At 40.2% G+C, this 26376-nt stretch overlaps 1 protein-coding gene across 1 annotated transcript in view; it reads left to right on the top strand.

Annotated features, from left to right (window-relative positions):
- The window catches only part of PRPS2 (phosphoribosyl pyrophosphate synthetase 2), a 386813-nt gene that overhangs the window by 280598 nt on the left and 79839 nt on the right, over window positions 1-26376 (top strand). The window contains exon 3 of the mRNA XM_053707587.1: window positions 10285-10383. Coding sequence (XP_053563562.1) covers window positions 10285-10383 — 99 coding nt within the window. The remainder of the gene's footprint in view (window positions 1-10284; window positions 10384-26376) is intronic.

The following is a 26376-nucleotide window of genomic DNA, read 5'->3' as shown; positions in this document are numbered from 1 at the left end:
ATGATTCACAATATATGTGTATCGTCAAAACAATGCTACATTTTATAGTACAGGTAGAAAACCCTTTATCCTTACTGCTTAGGACCAGAAAAAGTTTAGATTTTGGAATATTTGTATCTATAAATTCAGTTTGGAGAGGGGATGGGACCAAGTGTAAACAGCAATATCTTATGTCATTTAGGCAATATTTTTGTCGTAATACAGCTTATACATGCAAGCTAAAGTTAGTTTTATATCATTTGTAATACTTTTCTATACATAATCCCCTCAGAAGAAATATAGTAATATTTGTTGTTATAAATAAATGTAGACCATTATTTGCATGATGGAATACCAAATAATAAAAAAAACACAGGCTGAGAAGATTGTCTTACAAGTAGGGAAAAATAGTAAGTTTTGATGTTTTTTTTATTTAAAAAAAAAATATTAATTTATTTTGGATTTTTGAATTTCCGATTTGGGCATTTGTACCTGTAGCATTTGTTCTTAGGCATAGTATTTCTTTGTTGTCAAAATCTAGTGCCCCAGTGGTGTATATAGGTCATGCTTTCTCCTAGAGCAAAGCTAAATAAATATTGGTCATATACTATAAGTGGTGAAATAATTTTTTTATGTGATTATCATCCAAAATATCCATAAATGTCCAGCATTTCTAAATATTAGAATGCATGTCGGAAAAGGGACTGAAAAAATGATTGTGGAAAGGGTAAAATAGTTTGTTGAGTTTTCTTCTTAAAGACACGATGAGTCCACAGATCATCTTCATTACTTATGGGATATTTACCTTCTGGTCAGCAGGTGGAGGCAAAGCGCACCATAGCAGAGCTGTCAAATATCTCCTCCCTTCCCTCCCACTCCAGTCATCCTCTTTGCCTACGTTAGTGATAGGAAGAGGTAAAGTGAGGTGTTAGTTTAGATTCTTCAATCAAGAGTTTATTATTTTTAAAGTAGTGCCAGAGCGTACTACTTTGTTCTGGGGTGTAGCCGTTGTCCATATCCGTCTCTACAGTAGAGCTTTTGGTGGCTTTAAAGCAATGGGGACTGGTAGGACATAATTCTCACTGCGCCTCAGATAATGATGCTGCCCTGTCTAAGAAAACCTGAAGCATTTTACTCAGGACTTTTGTTTTCTTGCTAGGTCCATGGGAGGGAGAGGACCTCTTAAACCTGGAACTGCCTTACTGCCAGGCAGAACATGAGGTAAGTGCTAATCTTTTTTTTTTCTGGGGGCAAAGATCTCAGAGAAGGTTTGGGCACTTTCTTAAATTTCCATTTGAAAACCTCAATTAACTTGAGTTTAGACTCCCCTTGATTTAGCAGGGGATATTTAGGCAGTTAAGATGCAGGCAATGACTTGTCTTTCCCCTGGCTAATAATAAGGGCTGCCTGGGTGAAAGAGACAGTATTTCTGTTTACATTTAGATTTGAGCTTGCATTGCGTTTTTACTCAGACCCTAATACACTGTTGGGCACAGATATAATAATCCAGACACTATAGGACTGAGCAACTTAATCACATGTTGCTAGTCAGTCTGTCTGTTTGATCCCAGGGGTGTAAATGGTGACCGGGAGATACTTGTTTGCCTTTATTCTTATGGGCTACCAGTGTAGGTACGGTGTGTGCGGTGCCACCACAATAAGCAGCAGTGTCGCATCCTTTAACTTAAGTCTGCAGTTTTTAGCTTTTTACTCCCGGCGCCTTTACTCAAGAAACAATGGCGACCTGGAGGTAAATTGGATGACGCCCACGAGGGGCGGAGTTGTAAAACGGCGCCAAGGATTCTCTCCTCCCTCCTGTCAGTCTGATTTGCGCTAGGACTGGAGGATGGTGCAGTGTAGAGAGACTCTTTCTTCTGGCCACTTCCGGTTATCGGAAGATGTGGGGAAAATTTTTGTCTAAATAATTGCGCTCCGGTTAGCGCTACAATGAGGCAGCTTTCGTGTAGGCAGGTTGTCTACCACTTCAGCTGGGTCAAACTGAGGGTTTAGATAAAAAGTTCATAATACATCTACAATGTTTGGCATAATTATAATAATAAAGATGTGTTTTCCTTTTTAACATTTAAAGGGACAGTACCACTTGCCATATGTTGATTTTATTTACAATTGGTGAAGCTCTTTTTATTTCATTTTCCTGCTATATGTGAGGCAGGGTGATTAAACATTTATTTATCTTTATCTCACATGCAGTGCCCTGCGGTTCCTTGCCATTTGCAATCTGGAATCGGCACAAGACATAGTTTCCTTAATGTCACGATAATGTCTATGGACAGCAATATTGACATGCTGATTTGCTTTTTTAAAGAGACAGGAACCTTTTTTATCGGTTAATTTTATTTAAGAAATTTCAACTGTTTGTTTGTTTAACTCATCCTTTGTGTTAGGATGGAACAAGAGCACACAAAAAAATAGTTGCTTTTTAAATTTAAAGAGAGAGTACCGTTTTTGTGTTAACTTTTATTAACAGATTTTCTCTTTTTCTGAACCTACTCCTTCTCAGGCTTTTGCTGTTTAGGAGTCTGCTGATGGTCAATCTAGGCCACATATTCCTCCTATAGTGTCTCACAAATATTTTATGGGTCTTCTGCGTTTCCTCTCACACTCCATCCGGATTTACTCTGCATTTCTCGCTTTCTATGTTTTTCCTGCGTGGTAGAAAAACATTACTAGAGGAATTATTGTCTAATCTTGAGTGATTGATTCAGTAGTAGCTATTCCGATTGGTTCTTCCCTGTTAACTGAAAGAGGAAGATACTTCGGGATTATCTGAGAGAGAATTCTCAGACTCAGATGAATATTATATTTATTTGATCCTGAGATTGTTTTTCCTTCAGTTTTTTAGATTGAACATCTCCATTTGTTACTTTAGGAGGTTTTAGCTACTCTGGGCAGCTCCAACTCTACTGGCGTTATCTATCCTTGTGCATCCAGTAAGTTATAAGTAATGGAAGAGTCGTCATTCCCTATATTTAAAAACATGTTCCCCATAGCCGACTCAGCTAGGGAGTCTGGGAAAATATTCCCTAGGGGGGAAGAAGTTGTTTCTAGCTTAGCTGAGAGAACTACTATATTCTTAGAGGGTAGTTTGGTTTTCAAAGGTCCTATGGACAAAAGATAAGAAGGGATGTACACCAGGGTTTACAATAGCATCCAGCTGTGTACTTGGCTACCGTCACTAGCGTGACGGCTTAATGGCCTGAGGCTTCTAAGTCGGAATCTTCCCTGGATAAAATCCAGGATAGGTTAAAAGCAAAGGAACTAATTTCTTTCCTTTCAAGTTATCAAACTGGGAGCTTGGGTTTCAGGTTTCTCTGTTCCAGCTCACAGAGCCTTATGGTTAGAGCATTGTTCTTTGGATGTATGCTCTAAGTCTAAGCTTGTCAGGGATAATCTCTTTTGAAATTTAAAGAATTTCAACAAAAAAATAAAAAATAAAAGTGAAGTTTTTATCCCAGAGGCAGGTTCTGTTTTCAAGATTATCTGCAAATCAGACTAGAGAAGAGGCGTTCTTACACTCTGTAGGAGACCTCTCATACCTGGGAGTGATTGTTCCAGTTCAAAGGTGTGTGGTTACCAAATTAAGCGGGAACCTTTAGCCCACTTTTTTAGATCTCAAGAGTCTAAACAAATGTATTAGTGTACCGTCCTTCTAGATGGAAACTATTCGTTCCATTCTTCCCTTGATCAGAGAGGGTTAATTTATGACAACAGTAGTTTTAAAGGACGCGTACCTGCATGTTCCCATTCACAGGGATCCTCACAAGTTCTAAAGGTTTACCTTTCTAGACAAACATTTTCAGTTTGTGGCTCTTCCTTTCGTTCTTGCCACGGCTCCCAGAATCTTCACAAAGGTTCTGGGGTCTCTGCTTACGGTACTTCGTTCAAGAGGCATTGCGGTGGCATTGTATCTGGACAACATTCTAGTTCAGGTGCCGTCCTTTCAGCTAGCAAAATTGGTGGTGACTTTCCTTAGGTCACACGGGTGGATGGTGAATCTAGAAAAGAGCTCTTTAATTCCTCTTACAAGAGTGACCTTTCTAGGGACCATCATAAACTCTCTGTCTATGAAGATTTTTTTGACAGAATTCAGGAAATTAAAGATTATCGTTACTTGCCTAGCTCTACAATCTTCTTCTCGCCTTTCTGTGGTTCAGTGCTTGGAGTTAATAGGTCTGATGGTAGCGGTGATGGTCATCGTCCCATTTGCTCGCTTTCTTCTCAGAGCTCTGCAGTTGGACATGCTCAAACAATGGAACGGAAATTATTTGGACTTGTCCCCTCGATTTCTATTGGCACAGGAGACAAGGGAGTCTCTTCTTGGTGGTTGTCTCTAGATCTTTTCTTCCAGGGAACGTGTTTTTCACAGACCTACCTGGGAGGTTGTGACAACACATGCCAGCCTTCTGGGGTGGGGAACAGTTTTGGCTCCCTGAGGGCTCAGGGGATATGGTCTCGGACAGAGTCTTTGTTACCCATAAACATTCTGGAACTAAGAGCGATCTACAATGCTCTTCTGGCCTGGCCTCAGCTGGCTTTGGTTCAGTTTATTAGGTTCCAGTTGGACAACATAACGTCAGTTGCTTACATCAATCTTCAAGGAGGAACAAGAAGTTCTTTGGCGCTGGCAGAGGTCGCCAAAATAGTTCAGTGGGCGGAGACCCATTCTTGTTGGCTGTCGGCAATTCATATCTCAGGAATGGACAACTGGGAGGCTGATTTTCTGAGCAGACAGACCTTTCATCCGGGGGAGTGGGAACTTAATCCGGATGTGTTCTCTAGTCTGATCCTCAAATAGGGTCAGCAGGAGTTGGATCTCATGGTATCTAGGCAGAATGCCAAACGTCTGAGGTACAGGTCGAGATCCAGAGATCTTTAGGCGGCTCTGATAGATGCTCTGGTAGTCCCTTGGTCTTTTAATCTAGCCTATCTGTTTCCTCCGTTTGCCCGAATTAAACAGGAAAGGGCTTCAGTGGTTTTCATAGATCCTGCCTGGCCTCGCCGGTACTGGTATGCAGACCTGGTAGAGATGTCGACTCTACCTCCTTGGAGGCTTCCGTCTTGAAAGGACCTTCTGCTTCAAGGACCCTTCCATCATCCAAATCTAGATTCTCTGAAGCTGACTGCTTGGAGATTGAACGACTGATTCTAGCCAAGCGAGGTTTTTCTGACTCAGTCATAGGCACTTTGATTCAGGCTTGTGAGCCTGTCACTGGAAAGATTTATCATTGGATTTGGCGTAAATTCCTTTATCGGTGCGAATCCAAGGGCTACTCCTGGAGTAGAGTTAGGATTTCTGGAATTTTATCTTTTCTCCAGGGAGGATTGGAGAAAGGCTTAACAAGTTCCTTAAAGGGTCAAATTTCAGCATTGTCTATCATGTTACACAAGCGGCTAGCTGATGTCCCTGATGTTCAGTCTTTTTGTCTGGCCTAAAGCAGAATTAGGCCTGTGTTTAGACCAGTTACTCCTCCATGGAGTATTAATTTAGTTCTCAAGGTTCTTCCAGGGGTTCCGTTTGAACGTATGCATTCCTTGGATATCAAGTTGTTATCTTGGAAGATTTTATTTCTGGTAGCGATTTCTTCTGCTCGCAGAGTGTCTGAGCTTTCAGCGTTAAAATGTGAGCCCCCTTACCTTATTTTTCATGTGGATAAGATTTGTCTTATGTACGAAATTTGGATTTCTCCCCAAGGTTGTTTCTGATCGAAACATTAATCAGGAGATTGGTGTACCTTCTTTGTGTCCTAATTCTTCTTCTATGAAGGAGAGGTTCTTAAGCAATTTGGATGAAGATTATTATACGCTTGGCATACAAGTCTGCTAGACAGCAACCTTCTGTAAGGATTGCGGCTCATTCCACTAGGGCTGTTGCTTCCTCATGGGCATTCAAAAATGAAGCTTCTGTGGACCAGATTTGCAAAGACTGCAACTTGGTCTTCTCTTCACACTTCTACAGGGTTTTACAAATTTGATACCTTTGCCTCAGTTGAGGCTGTTTATGGGAGAAAGGTTCTTCATGCAGTGGTGCCTTCCGTTTAGGTATCCTGTCTTGTCCCTCCCGTATCATCCGTATACTCTAGCTTGGGTATTGGATCCCATAAGTAATGAAGATGATCCGTGGACTCATCGTGTCTTTAAGAAGAAAAGAAAATGTATGCTTACCTGATAAATTTATTTATTCTTAGACACAATGAGTCCACGGCCCGCCCTTTCCTTTTTAAGACATGATGTTTTTTTATTGTAAACTTCAGTCACCTCTGCACCTTGGCTTTTCCTTTCTCTTCCTAACTTCGGTCTAATGACTGGAATGGGAGGGAAGGGAGGAGCTATTTGACAGCTCTGCTTTGGTGCTCTTTGCCTCCTCTTGCTGACCAGGAGGTGAATATCCCATAAGTAATGAAGATGATCCATGGACTCATCGTGACTAAGAAGAAATAAATTTATCAGGTAAGCATAAATTTTCTTTTTTTTAAAAAAAATAAAAAAAAAAAATACATGAAGTCTCACATCAGTCAATAGAATAATACAAATTTAACCTCCAAAATCTACAAGCTGCACTCCAAATGTAATAGGTTTCAGTTAGATTTTTAAAGTTTTCTAATACCTCCAAATGCGAGAGAAGGCAGTTCATGCTGTTCAGCTATTTAATGAGCCGAAATTATTCTTGTGAAACTGCAACACACTGGGATCTGTATTTGCACAGATCTTATTGTATTGCAGTTTCACAAGAATAAATTTAGCTCTGAAAATAGCCGAATGGCATGAGCGGCCACCTTATTCTGCATTAGGAGGTATCTGAAGCCTCCGATTGCATATATCTAGTTTTGTTTGTTGATTAGTGGATGGATTGATTCATTTTAGATGTGAAGATTTAAAGAAAGTGTTTGTTGTTTATGTTGATACTACATTACTTATCAAAATAGCAATATGAATTGGTAGTCTTAGACACTTTTCTATTTTGGTTGTAAATTACATCATGTGATTTGGTCTTCTTATGTAGACTGATAACATTTGGGATTGTTGCCAGGAGGGTTGGTGCTGTCATAAGAACACGGATAACTAGCCTTTTCAAGGACTTCTACAAGAGTAAACATTGTTCTAAGAGTTGAGCTACTATAACATGTTAACATTTAACTAGTGAGGGCAAATTATCAGACTCTCTTCTTGCCTGTGGGCCTTTTCCCTCTCAGAAATCCTAAATCATTTTAAAACCAAACCATTGTTTTATGTATAGCTATTGAGATTTCCATAGAAAAGCAGCTGTTGAATGCTACAGATTACAGCTAAAACTTTAAAGGGACATGTCTTCCTTGCCCCACCTAAAAGGTAATATTACAGTGATTGTAACCACACAACAGAAGATAATTCTAGATAGTTTGGGTTATTACAATCCCATAACTGCAATCCTTGATACTTCAAAATACCCAAAATGCTCAACCACTGAGCTCACAATGACAGTGGAAATGTAAATCTTAAAGTCTATGAACCACGACTGCAAACTGTTATTGCTCATAGGCTTGCATCCAAAGCTGCTACTGTTTCGCCATCTTAAATATATAACACCACTCATTTGAAAGATGTGTCCCATCATGCAAATAATTGTCCTTATGCCCATTTATCATCTAGCTTCAACTGCTAGCTTTGTGTTTGTTGGTTGTCTGGGCACATCAGCGTTTCTCTCAGAAAATATAAATTTGCACTTTTTTGCTAAGTTGCAAGCTAGTTAACAGGTATTTATTGTTTTTAGTGAGAAGACTGGCATATTATCCTCTATTAAAAAAAAAAAAAAAGTTTTTATTTTAAAACCACAGTATAGTTTTGTGTTCTAATCACATGCTAAAAAGGCCAATGTGACATGCTTTAGAACACAAATGTGACCTGCGGAGTGCTCATGTTGTCAGGTTTGTATATGAAATACTATAGTGACAGAGGACAGTATAAATATAGAGAAGATAAATCCCATGAGGCATAATGCCAGGATAGAATCTGAACAAAAAATATGGTATGCAGTTTTAAACTGGACTCATTGTTTTGACTGCTACATTTTGTCTCCTGTATTTTTAGAAGCTGACATTGCAATATATAGTTTTATGAAAATATTTTAGATTCTAAAGAACTAGATTATGAACAGTGACTTCCAATATTGTCAAACGTTGTTGAGTGGCTTTCTAATAGAGATGTTTGTCTAATTACCCTATGAACAGCATTGATTCCTTATATACCACATATAATTATATAATTTAATATGGATAATACTTTATGCGTTATTGGCTTGAGATAATTGTCTCCAGCTGCAGGCTATTTGCCTGCCTGGAATGCAAACATTACGTTTCTGTTAATGTGCGTTATCATAAAAAAAAAAAACATAAAACAAACTTTATGCCAGGAATCGGACAATTATTTCTTGTTGACATTTTGGGCAAAACATGAGACTAGGTTAAAGGTTATTTCTTATCTGTGATTAAATGGTTTAATTCAGTTTTGGGTTTTATTCTTTTAAAATGGTACATTTCGTTATTTGATTTTGCATATGTGGAAATAGAAAAGACATGCTATTTTAGCAACTCTACCTTTGATTAAACATTCATATACATGGTTTTTATGATATTATTTGTTGTACTTTAAAAAAAGTTTGTATTTCTTGTGAAGCAATGTATTGTTACAAAAAAAAATCAAATGCATAGGTTTTATAGTATTGATCAATATATGTATTTAATGTTTATGAAGCATTACATTATAAAACTACCATAAATTAAAATAAATAGCTTAGTATACATAGTTTAATGATCAATTTATCAAATTGTATTAGGTTTAAATTGTATTTGTCCTCCCCCCCCCCACCACATAATTTACTCCTAAAACCCTGGCTCTGAGAATCTTTTCATAAAATGTGCGTAAGATGAAGTGTAGCTGAAATGTTCAGGATAAATATATAACAAGGTGATGTCGTGTATGGAAACCTATGTTTTTGTAACAGGGCTGGGAGCAACTGTGGGTACCAGGCTGGAACCTGAAGCAGGGGACACAGTTGTTGGCTGGTTTAGAAACTAACAGGACAGGCAGCAACATGTCTCTGAAAATATTATCCTAGACTGTGTGTAAGATATGAGATGCTCCTGATAATTCTAGATGTATTTATGGCAGTAGAAATCCAAACTGGAACTCATAACAGGACATGCACCTGGGAGACAGACTAGGACCTGTAACAAGATAGGCAATGGAGCCAGAATAATGGCAAAAAAACAGACAACAGAGGCTGTCGAGGGCCAGCAATGGGGCTTGGGCTTACTGCAGAATAGACGCAAGAAAAAGCCATGTTAACAACAAGACTGGCAAGTGCATGATCCATACAGAAACAGAATGAAAGATTACTGAGACAGAAGGAAGATGCATGGCAACAAGTACCAGACAGGGTTGCAGGGTAGATAATAACAAATAAGATACAAATGCAATTAGTTTAAATAATTGGATTCAGAAAATGAAGCACAGGGTACACATCTACCTAAATCTATGCAAGTGCAGTTTGTGCAGTCTTAAAGTGATTGTAAGGTTTAAGGAATTAAAACCCAGTATCTAAAAAAAAAAAAAAAAAAACTTAAGAGGGGCACTTTAATTCATTAAACGTTACAAACACTTTTTTTTTTTTTTTTTTTTAAACTTACCTTTGTGTTACAGTAAATAGACTGCTGATCCTCCTTCCGGATCTGTATTTTACAGGTCGATGACTAATCTGGCTTTCTCGCTTCCTCCAATCGTTTTGTGCCTCTATTGGCGTCCAGCTAGTGGGGCACTCAATGATTGGTGGAAGCCGGATTGGTCATTGATATGCAAAATACAGAAGGAGATGCGGATGGAGGATCTGCGGTCTGTTTACCGTAACGCAAATGTATTTATAAAATAAAAAAAAGCGTAATTTTAAAGTTTAATGAATTAAAGTGCCCCTGTTTTTCAGAGTATTTTTAGATACTGGGCTTTAATTCCTTAAACTTTACAATCACTTTAAGCATGGTTTTATAAAGGTCAATAAACCTAATTGGCAGAATTATACCAGCAGTCAATTGCAGAAACCAAGCAGGGGGTATGAGCCAAATGCTTGTTGAAGCAGATAACACAGGCAGGGTTTAAAATGTGTAGAATGTATAACTGTGGAGATGCCGCAAGAAATGTATTTACTATAAATAATTTTGTGTGTGATGTGTGTGTATTATAGTTATGACTTATTTCTTATGTGTTTTGTTGTTTACAAACCGTAGTTTTTCCCCCCCCTCTTATTCTCTCCTACAGAGCCGTGCTCCAATATCTGCCAAGCTTGTTGCCAATATGCTTTCTGTCGCTGGGGCTGACCACATTATCACAATGGACCTTCATGCATCTCAGATCCAGGTATTGTTTACTACAAAGCCGCATTCATTTAATTTTATGAAGTGGAAAATAAATTAATCGTTTTAACTTATAGGACCATAATAGTTGAAAAATGACATGCACTAATTTGTTACATCACGTAATTTTAAGCCGATCAACCCTACAATACTGTGTGTTTAAACCCTGCAAAAGGGGTTAAACACACAGAAGAAGCACCGCTTGGGACCCAAAGAGCACTGTGGGTCCCAAGCACAAACCACTGCGGTTCCCAAGCACAAACCACTGCTTATCCAATCAGCAGAGATAGTCGCCTATGTGGATGACAGATCAGTTGGGGCTTTCTGTTTTTATTTGCCTATTTAGATGCTTTGTGTTTATCTGTTTTTAGCTTCTTTTTTTGTAGGGAATTAGTTTTTTTCTGATAAACTTTATTTTATTATTTTTATTACATTTTTATTAAAACTTGGAGAAAGTTTTTTTGTATAATGCTTACCACTCTGTTAGACTAGTGTGCATTTGCTGAAGGACGGTTTTCATATTTGTGCTTAAATATGAATTTCCACAATCATGCAAAAATGTAGGTTTATTCAGAAGTTTATTTTGGTCTCGAAGAACATGCTTATTAACAACCACTTTTTTTATAATGTAAAACTTGCTTACAAAATACACTCCATTTGAGTTCTCTTCTGTTAAGTTTTATAATAAAATAAGACCTTTTTTGCTACAAGAGGGGTAGTTTATTTCCATTTTCCATGGACAGACACATATGGTATTTTTACTGTTTATTTTGCAAATTTGATGGAAACATGAAAAAAGCTATTCAAAATGTGACTAAATTTTGTTAATTAGCTTTTCTCATAACAACTAATCTAAACATAACCTTGTATTTATCAAACAAGGTGTTATGCTCGACAAAACCTATTTGTTACCAGATTCTTTCTCAGCACTATTAGCCTAAACATTACTTATTGTTGAAGAAATGTTCGCATTATCTTAAAAATACATATTTTTTAAGTTCTCACCACAATTAATGTGCTTATGCTATTCTTTTTTACAATAGTTTGTACAAATGCCATTGTTACATTTGAACATACTTACAAATTAAATGTAGAGATGTTGTGGCATCTCTAGTAACCTTAACACGACATACAGTATAATTTCTTATGGGGTCACATCTTAACAAAATTATTCTGAACCTTATACTTTTTTTGTAGTATGCTCTTAAGGAGAAGTTTTTGCAAACTAAACAAATCACAGGCCATTGTGTTTCATTGTAATAGGTTTATTAACCTTATTCAGTGACACATGACTTTATGGCTTAAAGCTCTGCTTGCTATGTATGGGTCCAAGGCTATAATTTTTGCTATAAGACTGATACCTTATGCATTATTAACTCTCTATTCCTGGCTGAGATCCTGTAAGGCCACAATTACTTTTGGTCATATAGTGTATCTAGTATGTGGACACCTGACCATCACACCTATATAAGCTTGTTGGACATCCCTTTCCAACCATGGACATTGAAGGGACATGAAACCCAAAATGTTTTTCGCTATTCAGATAGAGCACTGGTTTTCAAACCTGCCCTCAGGCCTCCCCAACAGGCCAGATTTTCAGGACTACCTTGGTTGAGAGCAGGTAAAATAACCGTGTTTACTAATCAGCTGATTATTTCACCTGTGCTCCAGTTCAGATACCCTCAAAATCTGGCCTGTTAGGTAGGCCTGAGGACAGGTTTGAATACCAGAGAGATAGATCATAAAATTTTAAACAACTTTACAATTTACATCTATTATTGAATTTCTTTCGTAAAATGATGGTCCTGGTCCACAGTCTTCCATAACATATGGTAAATATTTCCCGCCACTAGGAGGAGGTCAAGAACTCATATTAGAACTTAAACACCCTCCCACCTTTCATCTTTCTCTTAGTTTTGTTTTTTGCCTCGTAGGAGAAGGTTAAGAATAGAGGTGTTCCAGCTACTTGCTCATGGATTTAAATTTGGGAGCTCAGACCAACGTAATATCCATAAACCTTGGGAATTAACATTCACAATGAAGACAGAAGAGAGACTTCACTGCAGCTAAATGATACAGGGACATAGCAATACCCTGTTATGTGCACAGTATTTTCCTATGGAATTTCAGCAATAACTACCATAAGTCATTGTGGTGACTCATCCTTAGCCTCCCCCTGTGGGAAACAGGTATTTCCGACAAGATATCTTCTGCTGTAGCCTTACCTGCACTGGATGGGTTCTCCACTGGATACTGCTGCAGCTGCCTTGACAAGGTTTTAAGCTGGTGGAGGAATACTACTTAGGGTAAATGACTTACCATAGCACATACACAGCCCAGAGGCTATTTGTAGGCACTCTGACACAGGTACCTTTATAGCCAGGGGGCTTAGCTCTCTCTCCTCAGAGAGGCCTCATATGTTTGAGCCTTTATAATGTTTTTTTGGTGCAATATTTTTTTCTTCTTAAACAGGAAGACTCCACAGCTGCATTCATTACTTGTGGGAAATAAGAACCTGGCCACCAGGAGGAGGCAAAGACACCCCAGCAAAAGGCTTAAATACCTCCACCACTTCCCTCATCCCCCAGTCATTGCCTTTCATCACAAGAATTTGTCAGAGAAGTGTCAGAAGATTGAAGATAGTCTATTATGGAGGGTTGTACTCTTCAAAATTGGGACTGGAGTTTTAAGTAATCTTGTCAACCTCTCAGTGAGAGCATGAATGAAAGTTAGAATCCAGAGATGCAGGTAGTGTCGTTTCTACGAAACCATCCCGACTCATGTTAACAGCTGCTTGGCAATCAGCGTTGACGGGTTTCGCTGCCTGCCTTTATTCACTCAAGTCCATGTCAAAAGCAATGCTACTATCTGTCACACTTGAAGGGCCTTGTTCCTGTTCCTTAGCGTAGATTCCAGTAATATAGTTACATTTTATTTTGAGATGTGAATGTAATGTTAACAGAAGTCAGGGTCCCAGTGGGACTCCTTTATCTTATCAAATCAAGGGTTAATATCTCCCCTGGGGTGTTATTGAACAGGGGGGACTTAAATCATTTTTATGTGATTCTGTCTGCTAATGTGTAGTGATATTTGGGCTCATGGCTATTCGGAACATAAAGGCCTTATGAAACTGCATGGTCCTTTTGGACTGGCATGCCTTTCTTTCATGTAATTAACAAGAGTCCATGAGCTAGTGACGTATGGGATATACATTCCTACCAGGAGGGGCAAAGTTTCCCAAACCTTAAAATGCCTATAAATACACCCCTCACCACACCCACAAATCAGTTTTACAAACTTTGCCTCCAAGGGAGGTGGTGAAGTAAGTTTGTGCTAGATTCTACGTTGATATGCGCTCCGCAGCAAGTTGGAGCCCGGTTTTCCTCTCAGCGTGCAGTGAATGTCAGAGGGATGTGAGGAGAGTATTGCCTATTGAATGCAGTGATCTCCTTCTACGGGGTCTATTTCATAAGGTTCTCTGTTATCGGTCGTAGAGATTCATCTCTTACCTCCCTTTTCAGATCGACGATATACTCTTATATTTACCATTTCCTCTACTGATTCTCGTTTCAGTACTGGTTTGGCTTTCTACAAACATGTAGATGAGTGTCCTGGGGTAAGTAAGTCTTATTTTCTGTGACACTCTAAGCTATGGTTGGGCACTTTATTTATAAAGTTCTAAATATATGTATTCAAACATTTATTTGCCTTGACTCAGAATGTTCAACTTTCCTTATTTCCAGACAGTCAGTTTCATATTTGGGATTATGCTTTAAATTATCATATTTTGTCTTACCTCAATTTGACTTTTTTCCCTGTGGGCTGTTAGGCTCGCGGGGGCTGAAAATGCTTCATTTTATTGCGTCATTTTTGGCGCGGATTTTTTTGGCGCAAAAATTCTTTTCCGTTTCCGGTGTCATACGTGTCGCCGGAAGTTGCGTCATTTTTTGACGTTATTTTGCGCCAAAAATGTCGGCGTTCCGGATGTGGCGTCATTTTTGGCGCCAAAAGCATTTAGGCGCCAAATAATGTGGGCGTCTTATTTGGCGCCAAAAAAATATGGGCGTCGCTTTTGTCTCCACATTATTTCAGTCTCATTTTCATTTGCTTCTGGTTGCTAGAAGCTTGATGTTTGGCATTTTTTTCCCATTCCTGAAACTGTCTTATAAGGAATTTGATCTATTTTGCTTTATATGTTTTTTCTCTTACATATTGCAAGATGTCTCACGTTGCATCTGAGCCAGAAGATACTACAGGAAAACCACTGCCTGCTGGATCTACCAAAGCTAAGTGTATCTGCTGTAAACTTTTGGTAGCTATTCCTCCAGCTGTTGTTTGTAATAATTGTCATGACAAACTTGTTAAAGCAGATAATATTTCCTTTAGTGATGTACCATTGCCTGTTGCAGTTCCCTCAACATCTAAGGTGCAGAATGTTCCTGATAACATAAGAGATTTTGTTTCTGAATCCATAAAGAAGGCTTTGTCTGTTATTTCTCCTTCTAGTAAACGTAAAAAGTCTTTTAAATCTTCTCTCTCTACAGATGAATTTTTAAATGAACACCATCATTCTGATTCTTTGGACTCTTCTAGTTCAGAGGATTCTGTCTCAGAGATTGATGCTGATAAATCTTCATATTTATTTAAGATGGAATTTATTCGCTCTTTACTTAAAGAAGTACTAATTGCTTTAGAAATAGAGGATTCTAGTCCTCTTGATACTAATTCTATGCGTTTGGATAAGGTTTTTAAAGCTCCTGCGGTTATTCCAGAAGTCTTTCCTGTTCCTAATGCTATTTCTGCAGTAATTGCTAAGGAATGGGATAAATTGGGTAATTCATTTACTCCTTCTAAACGTTTTAAGCAATTATATCCTGTTCCGCCTGACAGGTTAGAATTTTGGGACAAAATCCCTAAAGTTGATGGGGCTATTTCTACCCTTGCTAAACGTACTACCATTCCTACGTCAGATGGTACCTCGTTTAAGGATCCTTTAGATAGGAAAATTGAATCTTTTCTAAGAAAAGCTTATCTATGTTCAGGTAATCTTCTTAGACCTGCTATATCATTGGCTGATGTTGCTGCAGCTTCAACTTTTTGGTTGGAAACTCTAGCGCAACAAGTAACAAATCGTGATTCTCATGATATTATTATTCTTCTGCAGCATGCTAATAATTTCATCTGTGATGCCATTTTTGATATTATTAGAGTTGATGTTAGATTTATGTCTCTGGCTATCTTAGCCAGAAGAGCTTTATGGCTTAAGACTTGGAATGCTGATATGGCTTCTAAATCAACTCTACTTTCCATTTCTTTCCAGGGAAACAAATTATTTGGTTCTCAGTTGGATTCTATTATTTCAACTGTTACTGGTGGGAAAGGAACTTTTTTACCACAGGATAAAAAGTCTAAAGGTAAAAACAGGGCTAACAATCGTTTTCGTTCCTTTCGTTTCAACAAAGAACAAAAGCCTGATCCTTCGTCCTCAGGAGCAGTTTCAGTTTGGAAACCATCTCCAGTCTGGAATAAATCCAAGCCTGCTAGAAAGGCAAAGCCTGCTTCTAAGTTCACATGAAGGTACGGCCCTCATTCCAGTTCAGCTGGTAGGGGGCAGGTTACGTTTTTTCAAAGAAATTTGGATCAAATCTGTTCACAATCTTTGGATTCAGAACATTGTTTCAGAAGGGTACAGAATTGGTTTCAAGATGAGACCTCCTGCAATGAGATTTTTTCTTTCCCATGTCCCAGTAAATCCAGTGAAAGCTCAAGCATTTCTGAATTGTGTTTCAGATCTAGAGTTGGCTGGAGTAATTATGTCAGTTCCGGAACAGGGGATGGGGTTTTATTCAAATCTCTTCATTGTACCAAAGAAGGAGAATTCCTTCAGACCAGTTCTGGATCTAAAATTATTGAATCGTTATGTAAGGATACCAACGTTCAAGATGGTAACTGTAAGGACTATATTGCCTTTTGTTCAGCGAGGGAATTATATGTCCACAATAGATTTACAGGATGCATATCTGCATATTCCGATTCATCCAGATCATTATCAGTTCCTGAGATTCTCTTTTCTAGACAAGCATTACCAATTTGTGGCTCTACCGTTTGGCCTTGCTACAGCTCCAAGAATTTTCACAAAGATTCTCGGTGCCCTTCTGTCTGTAATCAGAGAACAGGGTATTGTGGTATTTCCTTATTTGGACGATATCTTGGTACTTGCTCCGTCTTTACATTTAGCAGAGTCTCATACGAATCGACTTGTGTTGTTTCTTCAAGATCATGGTTGGAGGATCAATTTACCAAAAAGTTCTTTGATTCCTCAAACAAGGGTAACCTTTCTGGGTTTCCAGATAGATTCAGTGTCCATGACTCTGTCTTTAACAGACAAGAGACGTCTAAAATTGATTACAGCTTGTCGAAACCTTCAGTCACAATCATTCCCTTCGGTAGCCTTATGCATGGAAATTCTAGGTCTTATGACTGCTGCATCGGACGCGATCCCCTTTGCTCGTTTTCACATGCGACCTCTTCAGCTCTGTATGCTGAACCAATGGTGCAGGGATTACACGAAGATATCTCAATTAATATCTTTAAAACCGATTGTTCGACACTCTCTAACGTGGTGGACAGATCACCATCGTTTAATTCAGGGGGCTTCTTTTGTTCTTCCGACCTGGACTGTAATTTCAACAGATGCAAGTCTCACAGGTTGGGGAGCTGTGTGGGGATCTCTGACGGCACAAGGAGTTTGGGAATCTCAGGAGGTGAGATTACCGATCAATATTTTGGAACTCCGTGCAATTTTCAGAGCTCTTCAGTTTTGGCCTCTTCTGAAGAGAGAATCGTTCATTTGTTTTCAGACAGACAATGTCACAACTGTGGCATACATCAATCATCAAGGAGGGACTCACAGTCCTCTGGCTATGAAAGAAGTATCTCGAATTTTGGTTTGGGCGGAATCCAGCTCCTGTCTAATCTCTGCGGTTCATATCCCAGGTGTAGACAATTGGGAAGCGGATTATCTCAGTCGCCAAACGTTGCATCCGGGCGAATGGTCTCTTCACCCAGAGGTATTTCTTCAGATTGTTCAATTGTGGGGGCTCCCAGAGATAGATCTGATGGCCTCTCATCTAAACAAGAAACTTCCCAGGTATCTGTCCAGATCCCGGGATCCTCAGGCGGAGGCAGTGGATGCATTATCACTTCCTTGGAAGTATCATCCTGCCTATATCTTTCCGCCTCTAGTTCTTCTTCCAAGAGTAATCTCCAAGATTCTGAGGGAATGCTCGTTTGTTCTGCTAATAGCTCCGGCATGGCCTCACAGGTTTTGGTATGCGGATCTTGTCCGGATGGCATCTTGCCAGCCATGGACTCTTCCGTTAAGACCAGACCTTCTGTCACAGGGTCCTTTTTTCCATCCGGATCTGAAATCCTTAAATTTAAAGGTATGGAGATTGAACGCTTGATTCTTGGTCATAGAGGTTTCTCTGACTCCGTGATTAATACTATGTTACAGGCTCGTAAATCTGTATCTCGAGAGATATATTATAGAGTCTGGAAGACTTATATTTCTTGGTGTCTTTCTCATCATTTTTCTTGGCATTCTTTTAGAATACCGAGAATTTTACAATTTCTTCAGGATGGTTTGGATAAGGGTTTGTCCGCAAGTTCTTTGAAAGGACAAATCTCTGCTCTTTCTGTTCTTTTTCACAGAAAGATTGCTATTCTTCCTGATATTCATTGTTTTGTACAAGCTTTGGTTCGTATAAAACCTGTCATTAAGTCAATTTCTCCTCCTTGGAGTTTGAATTTGGTTCTGGGAGCTCTTCAAGCTCCTCCGTTTGAACCTATGCATTCATTGGACATTAAATTACTTTCTTGGAAAGTTTTGTTCCTTTTGGCCATCTCTTCTGCTAGAAGAGTTTCTGAATTATCTGCTCTTTCGTGTGAGTCTCCTTTTCTGATTTTTCATCAGGATAAGGCGGTGTTGCGAACTTCTTTTGAATTTTTACCTAAAGTTGTGAATTCCAACAACATTAGTAGAGAAATTGTGCTTCCTTCATTATGTCCTAATCCTAAGAATTCTAAGGAGAAATCATTGCATTCTTTGGATGTTGTTAGAGCTTTGAAATATTATGTTGAAGCTACGAAATCTTTCCGTAAGACTTCTAGTCTATTTGTTATCTTTTCCGGTTCTAGGAAAGGCCAGAAAGCTTCTGCCATTTCTTTGGCATCTTGGTTGAAATCTTTAATTCATCTTGCCTATGTTGAGTCGGGTAAAACTCCGCCTCAAAGAATTACAGCTCATTCTACTAGGTCAGTATCTACTTCCTGGGCGTTTAGGAATGAAGCTTCGGTTGACCAGATCTGCAAAGCAGCAACTTGGTCTTCTTTGCATACTTTTACTAAATTCTACCATTTTGATGTATTTTCTTCTTCTGAAGCAGTTTTTGGTAGAAAAGTTCTTCAGGCAGCGGTTTCAGTTTGAATCTTCTGCTTATGTTTTGTTAAACTTTATTTTGGGTGTGGATTATTTTCAGCAGGAATTGGCTGTCTTTATTTTATCCCTCCCTCTCTAGTGACTCTTGTGTGGAAAGATCCACATCTTGGGTAGTCATTATCCCATACGTCACTAGCTCATGGACTCTTGTTAATTACATGAAAGAAAACATAATTTATGTAAGAACTTACCTGATAAATTCATTTCTTTCATATTAACAAGAGTCCATGAGGCCCACCCTTTTTTGTGGTGGTTATGATTTTTTTGTATAAAGCACAATTGTTCCAATTCCTTATTTTATATGCTTCGCACTTTTTCTTATCACCCCACTTCTTGGCTATTCGTTAAACTGATTTGTGGGTGTGGTGAGGGGTGTATTTATAGGCATTTTAAGGTTTGGGAAACTTTGCCCCTCCTGGTAGGAATGTATATCCCATACGTCACTAGCTCATGGACTCTTGTTAATATGAAAGAAATGAATTTATCAGGTAAGTTCTTACATAAATTATGTTTTTTTGCTGGCTTACACAGTGCACCTCGTGACCGGGTGTGGTCACGTAATTCCATTTCCGTACTCAGACCGAGTGGCGACGGAGAGAGTCTGTTCGTTAGTTGTCTGGTTAACAGGAGTTGGTGAGTGCCCCGGCCATTGGGGGTGTAAGGTGCCGTTTAGCTTTTGTCCATATTTGCAATCTCCAAGTTATTTAGGATTCTGATTTTTTAGAAACGAACATCTCCAACTAGGAGTATACGTCTTATGAAGAGTATGAAATGGCTTATCCATGTCTATCAGTTATGTTCCGATTGCCAGTCTAGATTACTCTTCCCCCGAATCAGGGAATGTAGAGTGCGTTGATCCACCCCCCCTGAGGATTGCATGTCCCGTGAGTCGCGTGCCCCAGAACCTTCTTTTGCTACGCAAGCAGGTGTCCCTATGGCCATTACTCCTCCGGAAGGCGGCGGCTTTCCTTCACGGCTTATGGCACTGTTCTACATGGCCATATCTGTGGCGCTGGCACATTTATATCTCCCAAGAGAAGTATTTTTAAGATGCTGTCCATGTTCTTTTAACCAGGGTTCGTCGTGCCAGAGTCAGTTCAACCTTCTGGGGAAGCGATGGCCTCTGAGGCGTCAGGGGCCCCTCTCTCGGGATCGTCAATCGATCCGGCGGGTGAACATTTTGCCTTCCGTTATAAACTGGCACATCTTTGTGTACTACTAAGGCATGTTTTGGCGGTGCTGGAGGAATCCAGTCCTACTGGGCCAAGGAATCCTCTGTCTTCTGTGCTGGATGGCAAACTGGGCTAGACGTATGGGGATAAAGCCAATCTCCTTGACATCTCCGTTTTTTTTATTTCTTGTAAGTATTGGTTCCAGTTCTGAGCTTAGGAGAATGGGGCCTCTGATCGGCTGGTCCTGTTAGCGTGCCTATACTCATTGGGCATTTACCTACGGGTGCTGCCTTTTTTTCTTTTTATCCGGTTAGGATGTATTTAATTTGTTTTAGGAAGCTCATGTTTGTTATGATTTTCCGTTTTGGGAATGTTTCTTCTCTGGAACGGATACTTGCGGTTTTGTGGTCGCGTGGGCGCTTCTTCAGAAGTTAAGTACCATATAATGACATAGTAATGTTTATAGTTCATCAATCCCTTCGGGGCTTTGATTTTTCTTGGATCTTGGACAATTTCGGGTGCTCTCGTACCAGGCGGGTACTGGTCGGCTGCTGTTTCTTACGATTCATGTCACCCACGTGATGCCGGTGCGCTGGCTACCTTGTCGGGTGCTGGGTTGTTCACTTTGATAAGTGTTCGTTTTCTTATTGCCTCCATTACTAGAGACAGAGGGACTGCATCGATCCGCCTCCCTTTCCTACTGTCGAGGGGGTTACGGATTCGGAGCCCACTGAGGCTCATCAGGAGAGGCACGTTGGCTTTGGAACCGAAATGCTCCATTCCCATGGATTTGGAGGTTTTGATGACCTCTGGGCGTCGGGGGTACCAAATGAATGACAATTTTCGTTTTCACTCTTGGTATCTTGTGGATGTATTTTTTTTTTTTTTTTTGTAGCCTAATCGCAGGTGCCTCTTGTACATCGCTGGGGCTACTTGTTTCCCTTCTTGGGTAGTCAGGTCATCTGTGTCTGAAGTAGATCCTTATTACTTCCCTTTTTTTGAGTGCACGCTCTTCTATGGGAGCGCAGGGGTTTGGGGTTATTCCCTGTTGTTTTTTCTCGGCTTTCCCCTGGTTGACTTATCTACCAGAAGTTGTGGGACTCCCACCATTTTTCCTTTGAGGTACAGGATTTCCCGGGAGGCTGATCCTGTAGTCTTGGTGATTTTATCGCCTTCTCATCCCAAGGGCTTGTTGTAGCCTGTTCCGTGTAAACCCGTGTTCTTTAGGGAAGGGTGTTCCCCTTCAACTCTCTAAGAGATCTAGCTCTTTGGGTTTGCAAGCAAAGGATCCTGGTTTCAGATGCTCCTCCGGGTGCTAATTGCCCTCAGGCCTGTTAAGTTGTCAATCTAGGCTCTTTGGTCTGAATCTATTTCAAGCATCCAAAGTCCAGGGACATTGGGATGTGGGATGTACCTTGATGGTTCCTCAGGGGGTTAGAACATCGACCGGTCTCCAGTTCTGGGGATCTGGCTTTGGCCATGTCTCTTGTCTGAGTCTGGATCTGGATCGGTCCTGGGCGGTTCGGTTTCAAACCTTTAAATTTTTGGAACATTCGCTATCCCTTCAAGGGGATTTGTTAACTGCCTGAGGGTTAGTTTTGCTGTCTCTCAGGCTGGATCTTACAGTGGTTTCAGGGGCAGCCATTGCACCTTGATGTGGGCTTGTGGTTGTTTGTTTCAACTGAACTGTCGGTATGACCAAATGGTCTCTTATCAATTGGTTTTCTTCGTTCTCTCATGCCTATGGCTCGGATAGGTTTCAGGATACAGTATCCATTGGTGCCCCAAAGTTCCTTCTCGTTTTCTGAGGGGTTCTGCCCTTCTTTGCGTGCAAGAAGTCATGGGGCTAGATTCTGGTACTGGGACACTGGAGTTAAGTGTCCTATCTCCCTTGTTTGGGAGTGTCCCTCTTAGGAAGGTAGCTGTGTAGGGGTTCTGGAACCCGAGCACGTTTTCTATCATGGCTTCGTGGTAGCAAACAAGATTTAAATAATGGTAAGGGTTGTTCTCCCTGGGTTTCTTTTCTTTTTAAGGACCCTCCTTTTTCTTCTGAGGTGTGGTTCGGAGAATTTTGTATTCTCTATATTCGGACGTTGCCAGTCCTTTTGGACTGAGTCCGTTACCTCAGAGTGGGGGGTGGGTATCTGACTGCTCTGTTGAGTCTTGACTGTGTACTTCCAGTGGCCTAAGGGATATCTACCCTGCCTAAGTAGCTGGAGGCTTGGAGTTTGAATCCTGTTGTGGCAGTTTTCTAACCTGGTTTTTTGTCTTCGTTGGGGAGTTCAGTGTTTCATCCCTCCACTGGTATCATATGCTGCTAGGGTTGGATGTTCTCCTAAGGTCTGGATTTTTTCCTAGACGAGAGTTGTCGTAAATATTTTTTGCCATTCTCTGTAAGATGGTCTCCCACAATGGCTTAGGGTCAGCTTTGCTGCCTTGAGGCTGGAGCTCAAAGGTGGCTGTGTTTCACAAGATAGCCTTTTGTCTCTGATAGGTTAATTAGTTTTTTCTATCCTGTCTGCAGGCTCCGAATATTCTTCGGTTTTATATAGATTTCTTACCTGTGTTTGACGATAGGGACAATTATTTTCTTCTACTAGATACGACGAGTCCACGGATTCATCCTTACTTGTGGGATATTAGCCTCCTGCTAACAGGAAGTGGCAAAGAGCACCACAGCAGAGCTGTCTATATAGCTCCTCCCTTGACTCCACCCCCAGTCATTCTCTTTGCCTATACTAGTAATAGGAAGAGGTAAAGTGAAAGGTGTTAAAATGCAAACGTTTTTATGGCTGATGGCAATGGAGGGTTTCACATGGCTTACAATATAGATGGGGAATATGAAAAACCCACATGGCTAGTTTTCTAGGCCGCTTTACAGCGTTTTTTTTACTAGGCAGAGAGACATCGATAGAGATGGGCGGGGCCTAATTTCACGCCTCAGATGCGCAGTTGAAATGCTTATGAAGGCAGCAAGCTCCAGCTCCGGTGGGCCTAAGCTGCAGATTTAGCCTAAACGAAGGAGATAGTGTGTATTACAGACCCCTGAGGGCAGGTAGGCGCCACAGCAGAGCTTGTGGCAAGGTGCAGGGGGTTGCTATATTATTTTTCATAACGTTTTTGAGTAACTTTTTTTCCATAAAGGGTTAAGTATACCTTACTTGTGGTGCAATCTTAGCTGGCAAGATAAAACAAATATATGCTAAAATTGTGATATTTATTACATTTTAAGGCAGTTTTGGAAAAATTGTATGCTTTTTTACTCTTAAAGGCGCAGTACGGTTTTTTTCAGATTGTTGATTTTTTCACTAAATAAAGTGTTTTCAAGACTTTTTGTGGTTATTACTAGCCTGTTCAACATGTCTGACATTGAGGAAAGTCAATGCTCTATGTGTTTAGAAGCCATTGTGGAACCCCCACTTAAAATGTGTCCCTCATGTACTGAAAGGGCCTTACATTGCAAAGAACATATTTTAGGTGATAAAAGTATGTCTAGGGATGATTCTCAGTCTGAAGAGAATCAGGTTATGCCATCCAATTCTCCCCAAGTGTCACAACCTTTAACGCCCACTCAAGCAACGCCAAGTACTTATAGTGCGTCTAATTCTTTTACCCTGCAAGATATGGCTGCAGTTATGTCTACTACCCTTACAGAGGTATTATCTAAACTGCCATTTTTACAGGGTAAGCGCAGTAGGTCTGGTATTAGGGTAAATGCTGAGCCCTCTGATGCTTTATTGGCCATCTCTGATGTACCCTCACAGTGTTCCGAGTTGGGGGTAGGGGAATTGCTGTCTGAGAACTTTCAGACTCAGGAAATGTGTTCCCTCCAACAGACTCGGACGTGACGGCCTTTAAATTTAAGCTTGAACACCTCCGCCTGTTACTCCGGGAGGTTTGTAAAATGGATAAATATCTAGAGGTCCCTACTTACACTGTTTTTCCAGTCCCTAAAAGGATTTCGGACATTGTTACTAAGGAATGGGATAGACCAGGCATTCCATTATCTCCCCCTCCTACTTTTAAAAAAATGTTTCCCATATCTGACACCATTTGGGATTCCTGGCAGATGGTCCCTAAGGTGGAGGGTGCTATTTCTACCCTGGCTAAGCGTACAACTATACCTATTGAGGACAGTTGTGCTTTCAAAGATCCTATGGATAAAAAATTAGAGGGTCTTTTAAAGAAATTGTTTATTCATCAGGGTTTTCTTCTACAACCTATAGCGTGCATTGTTCCAGTTACTACTGCAGCAGCTTTTTGGTTTGAGGTTCTAGAGGAGTCTCAAGGTTGAGACCCCATTAAATGATATTTTGGATAGAATTAAGGCTCTCAAACTAGCTAATTCTTTTATTACCGATGCCGCTTTTCAAATGGCTAAATTAACGGCAAAAAATGCAGGCTTTGCCATTCTAGAGCGTTATGGCTTAAGTCTGTGTCTGCTGATGTGTCATCAAAATCTAAACTTTTAGCTATTCCTTTTAAAGGTAAGACCCTATTCGGGCCTAAACTAAAGGAAATCATTTCCGACATTACTGGAGGTAAAGGTCATGCCCTTCCTCAGGACAAGACTGTTAAAATGAGGGCTAAACAAAATAATTTTCGTTCCTTTCAAAACTTTAAAGGTGGACCCTCTACTCCCTCCTCCGCCGCAAAGCAGGAGGGGAATTTTGCACAATCCAAGTCAGTCTGGAGACCTAACCAGACCTGGAATCCAAGGGCTACTCAGGGAGTAGGGTTAGGATTCCTAGGATTTTGTCCTTTCTCCAAGAAGGATTGGAGAAGGGATTATCAGCTAGTTCCTTAAAGGGACAAATTTTACTACACAGACGTCTGGCGGATGTCCCAGACGTTCAGTCTTTTTGTCAGGCTTTAGTCAGAATCAAGCCTGTGTTTAAACCTGTTGCTCTGCCATGGAGTTTGAATTTAATTCTCAATGTTCTTCAAGGGGCTCCGTTTGAACCCATGCATTACATAGATATTAAGCTTTTATCTTGGAAAGTTTTGTTTTTAGTTGCTATCTCTTCTGCTCAAAGAGTTTCTGAGCTTTCTGCGTTACAATGCGACTCGCCTTATCTTATATTCCATTCTGATAATGTGGTTTTACGTACTAAACTGGGATTCCTTCCTAAGGTTGTTTCAAATAAGAATATTAATCAGGTAATTGTTGTTCCTCTTTGTGTCCTAATCCTTCTTCTAAGAAGGAGCGTCTGTTACATAACTTGGACGTGGTTCGTACCTTGAAGTTATACTTACAAGCGACCAAGGATTTCCGTCAAACATCTTCTCTATTTGTTGTCTATTCTGGAAAGTGTAGGGGTCAAAAAGCTACGGCTACCTCTCTTTCTTTTTGGCTGAAAAGCATCATCCGTTTGGCATACGAGACTGCTGGACAGCAGCCTCCTGAAAAAATTACGGCTCATTCTAATAGAGCGGTGGCTTCCACATGGGCTTTTAAAAATGATGCTTTTGTTAAGGTTCTGATTAGGATCAGACCTGTGTTTAGAGCTGGGACTCCTCCTTGGAGCCTAAATTTTGTTCTTCATGTTTTGCAACAGGTTCCGTTTGAGCCTCTGCATTTCGTTGACATTAAATTGTTATCTTGGAAGGTTCTCTTTTTTTATTGGCTATTGCCTCTGTGTGCAGAGTTTCTGAGATCTGTCTTGCAATGTGAGCCCCCTTATCTGATTTCTTTTTCAAGATACAATGAGTTCAGGGAATTCATCCTCGTGGGATTACGCCTCCTGGTCAGCAGGAGGAGGCAAAGAGTACCACAGCAGAGCTGTATAAATAGCTCCTCCCTTCCCTCCCAACCCAGTCATTCTCTTTGCCTGTGTTAGTAAGATAGGATCTGGTGGACATGTTGTCCCTGCCACCTTGGATAATTCCTTGAGGAAAGACCTCATTCAGGTTGCCTTCCATCATCCGAATCTAATTTCTCTGCAGCTGGCTGCTTGGATATTGATCACTTAGTTTTGTCTAAGTGAGGTTTTTCTGATTTGGTTGTGGGTACTTTGTTTCAGGCACGTGAGCCTTTGACTAGGAAAGTTTACCGTACGATATGGCGTCAATGTCTTTATTGGGGTGAATCCAGGGGCTACTCATGGAGTAGGGTTAGGATTCCCAGGATTTGTCTTTTCTCCAAGAAGGATTGGAGAAGGGGTTATCAGCAAGTTCCTTAAAGGGACATATTTCTACTTTCTCTATGTTGTTACACAAGCGTCTGGCGGATGTTCCAGATGTGGAATCTTTTTGTCAGGCTCTGTCTAGAATCAGGCCTGTATTTAGACCAAATGCTCCTCCTTGGGGTTTAAATTAGTTTTTT

This window comes from Bombina bombina, chromosome 3 (assembly GCF_027579735.1).
Source record: "Bombina bombina isolate aBomBom1 chromosome 3, aBomBom1.pri, whole genome shotgun sequence".
NCBI lineage: Eukaryota > Metazoa > Chordata > Amphibia > Anura > Bombinatoridae > Bombina > Bombina bombina.
The sequence above is the reverse complement of the archived record's forward strand: the minus strand, read 5'-3'. Positions and strand labels throughout refer to the sequence as shown.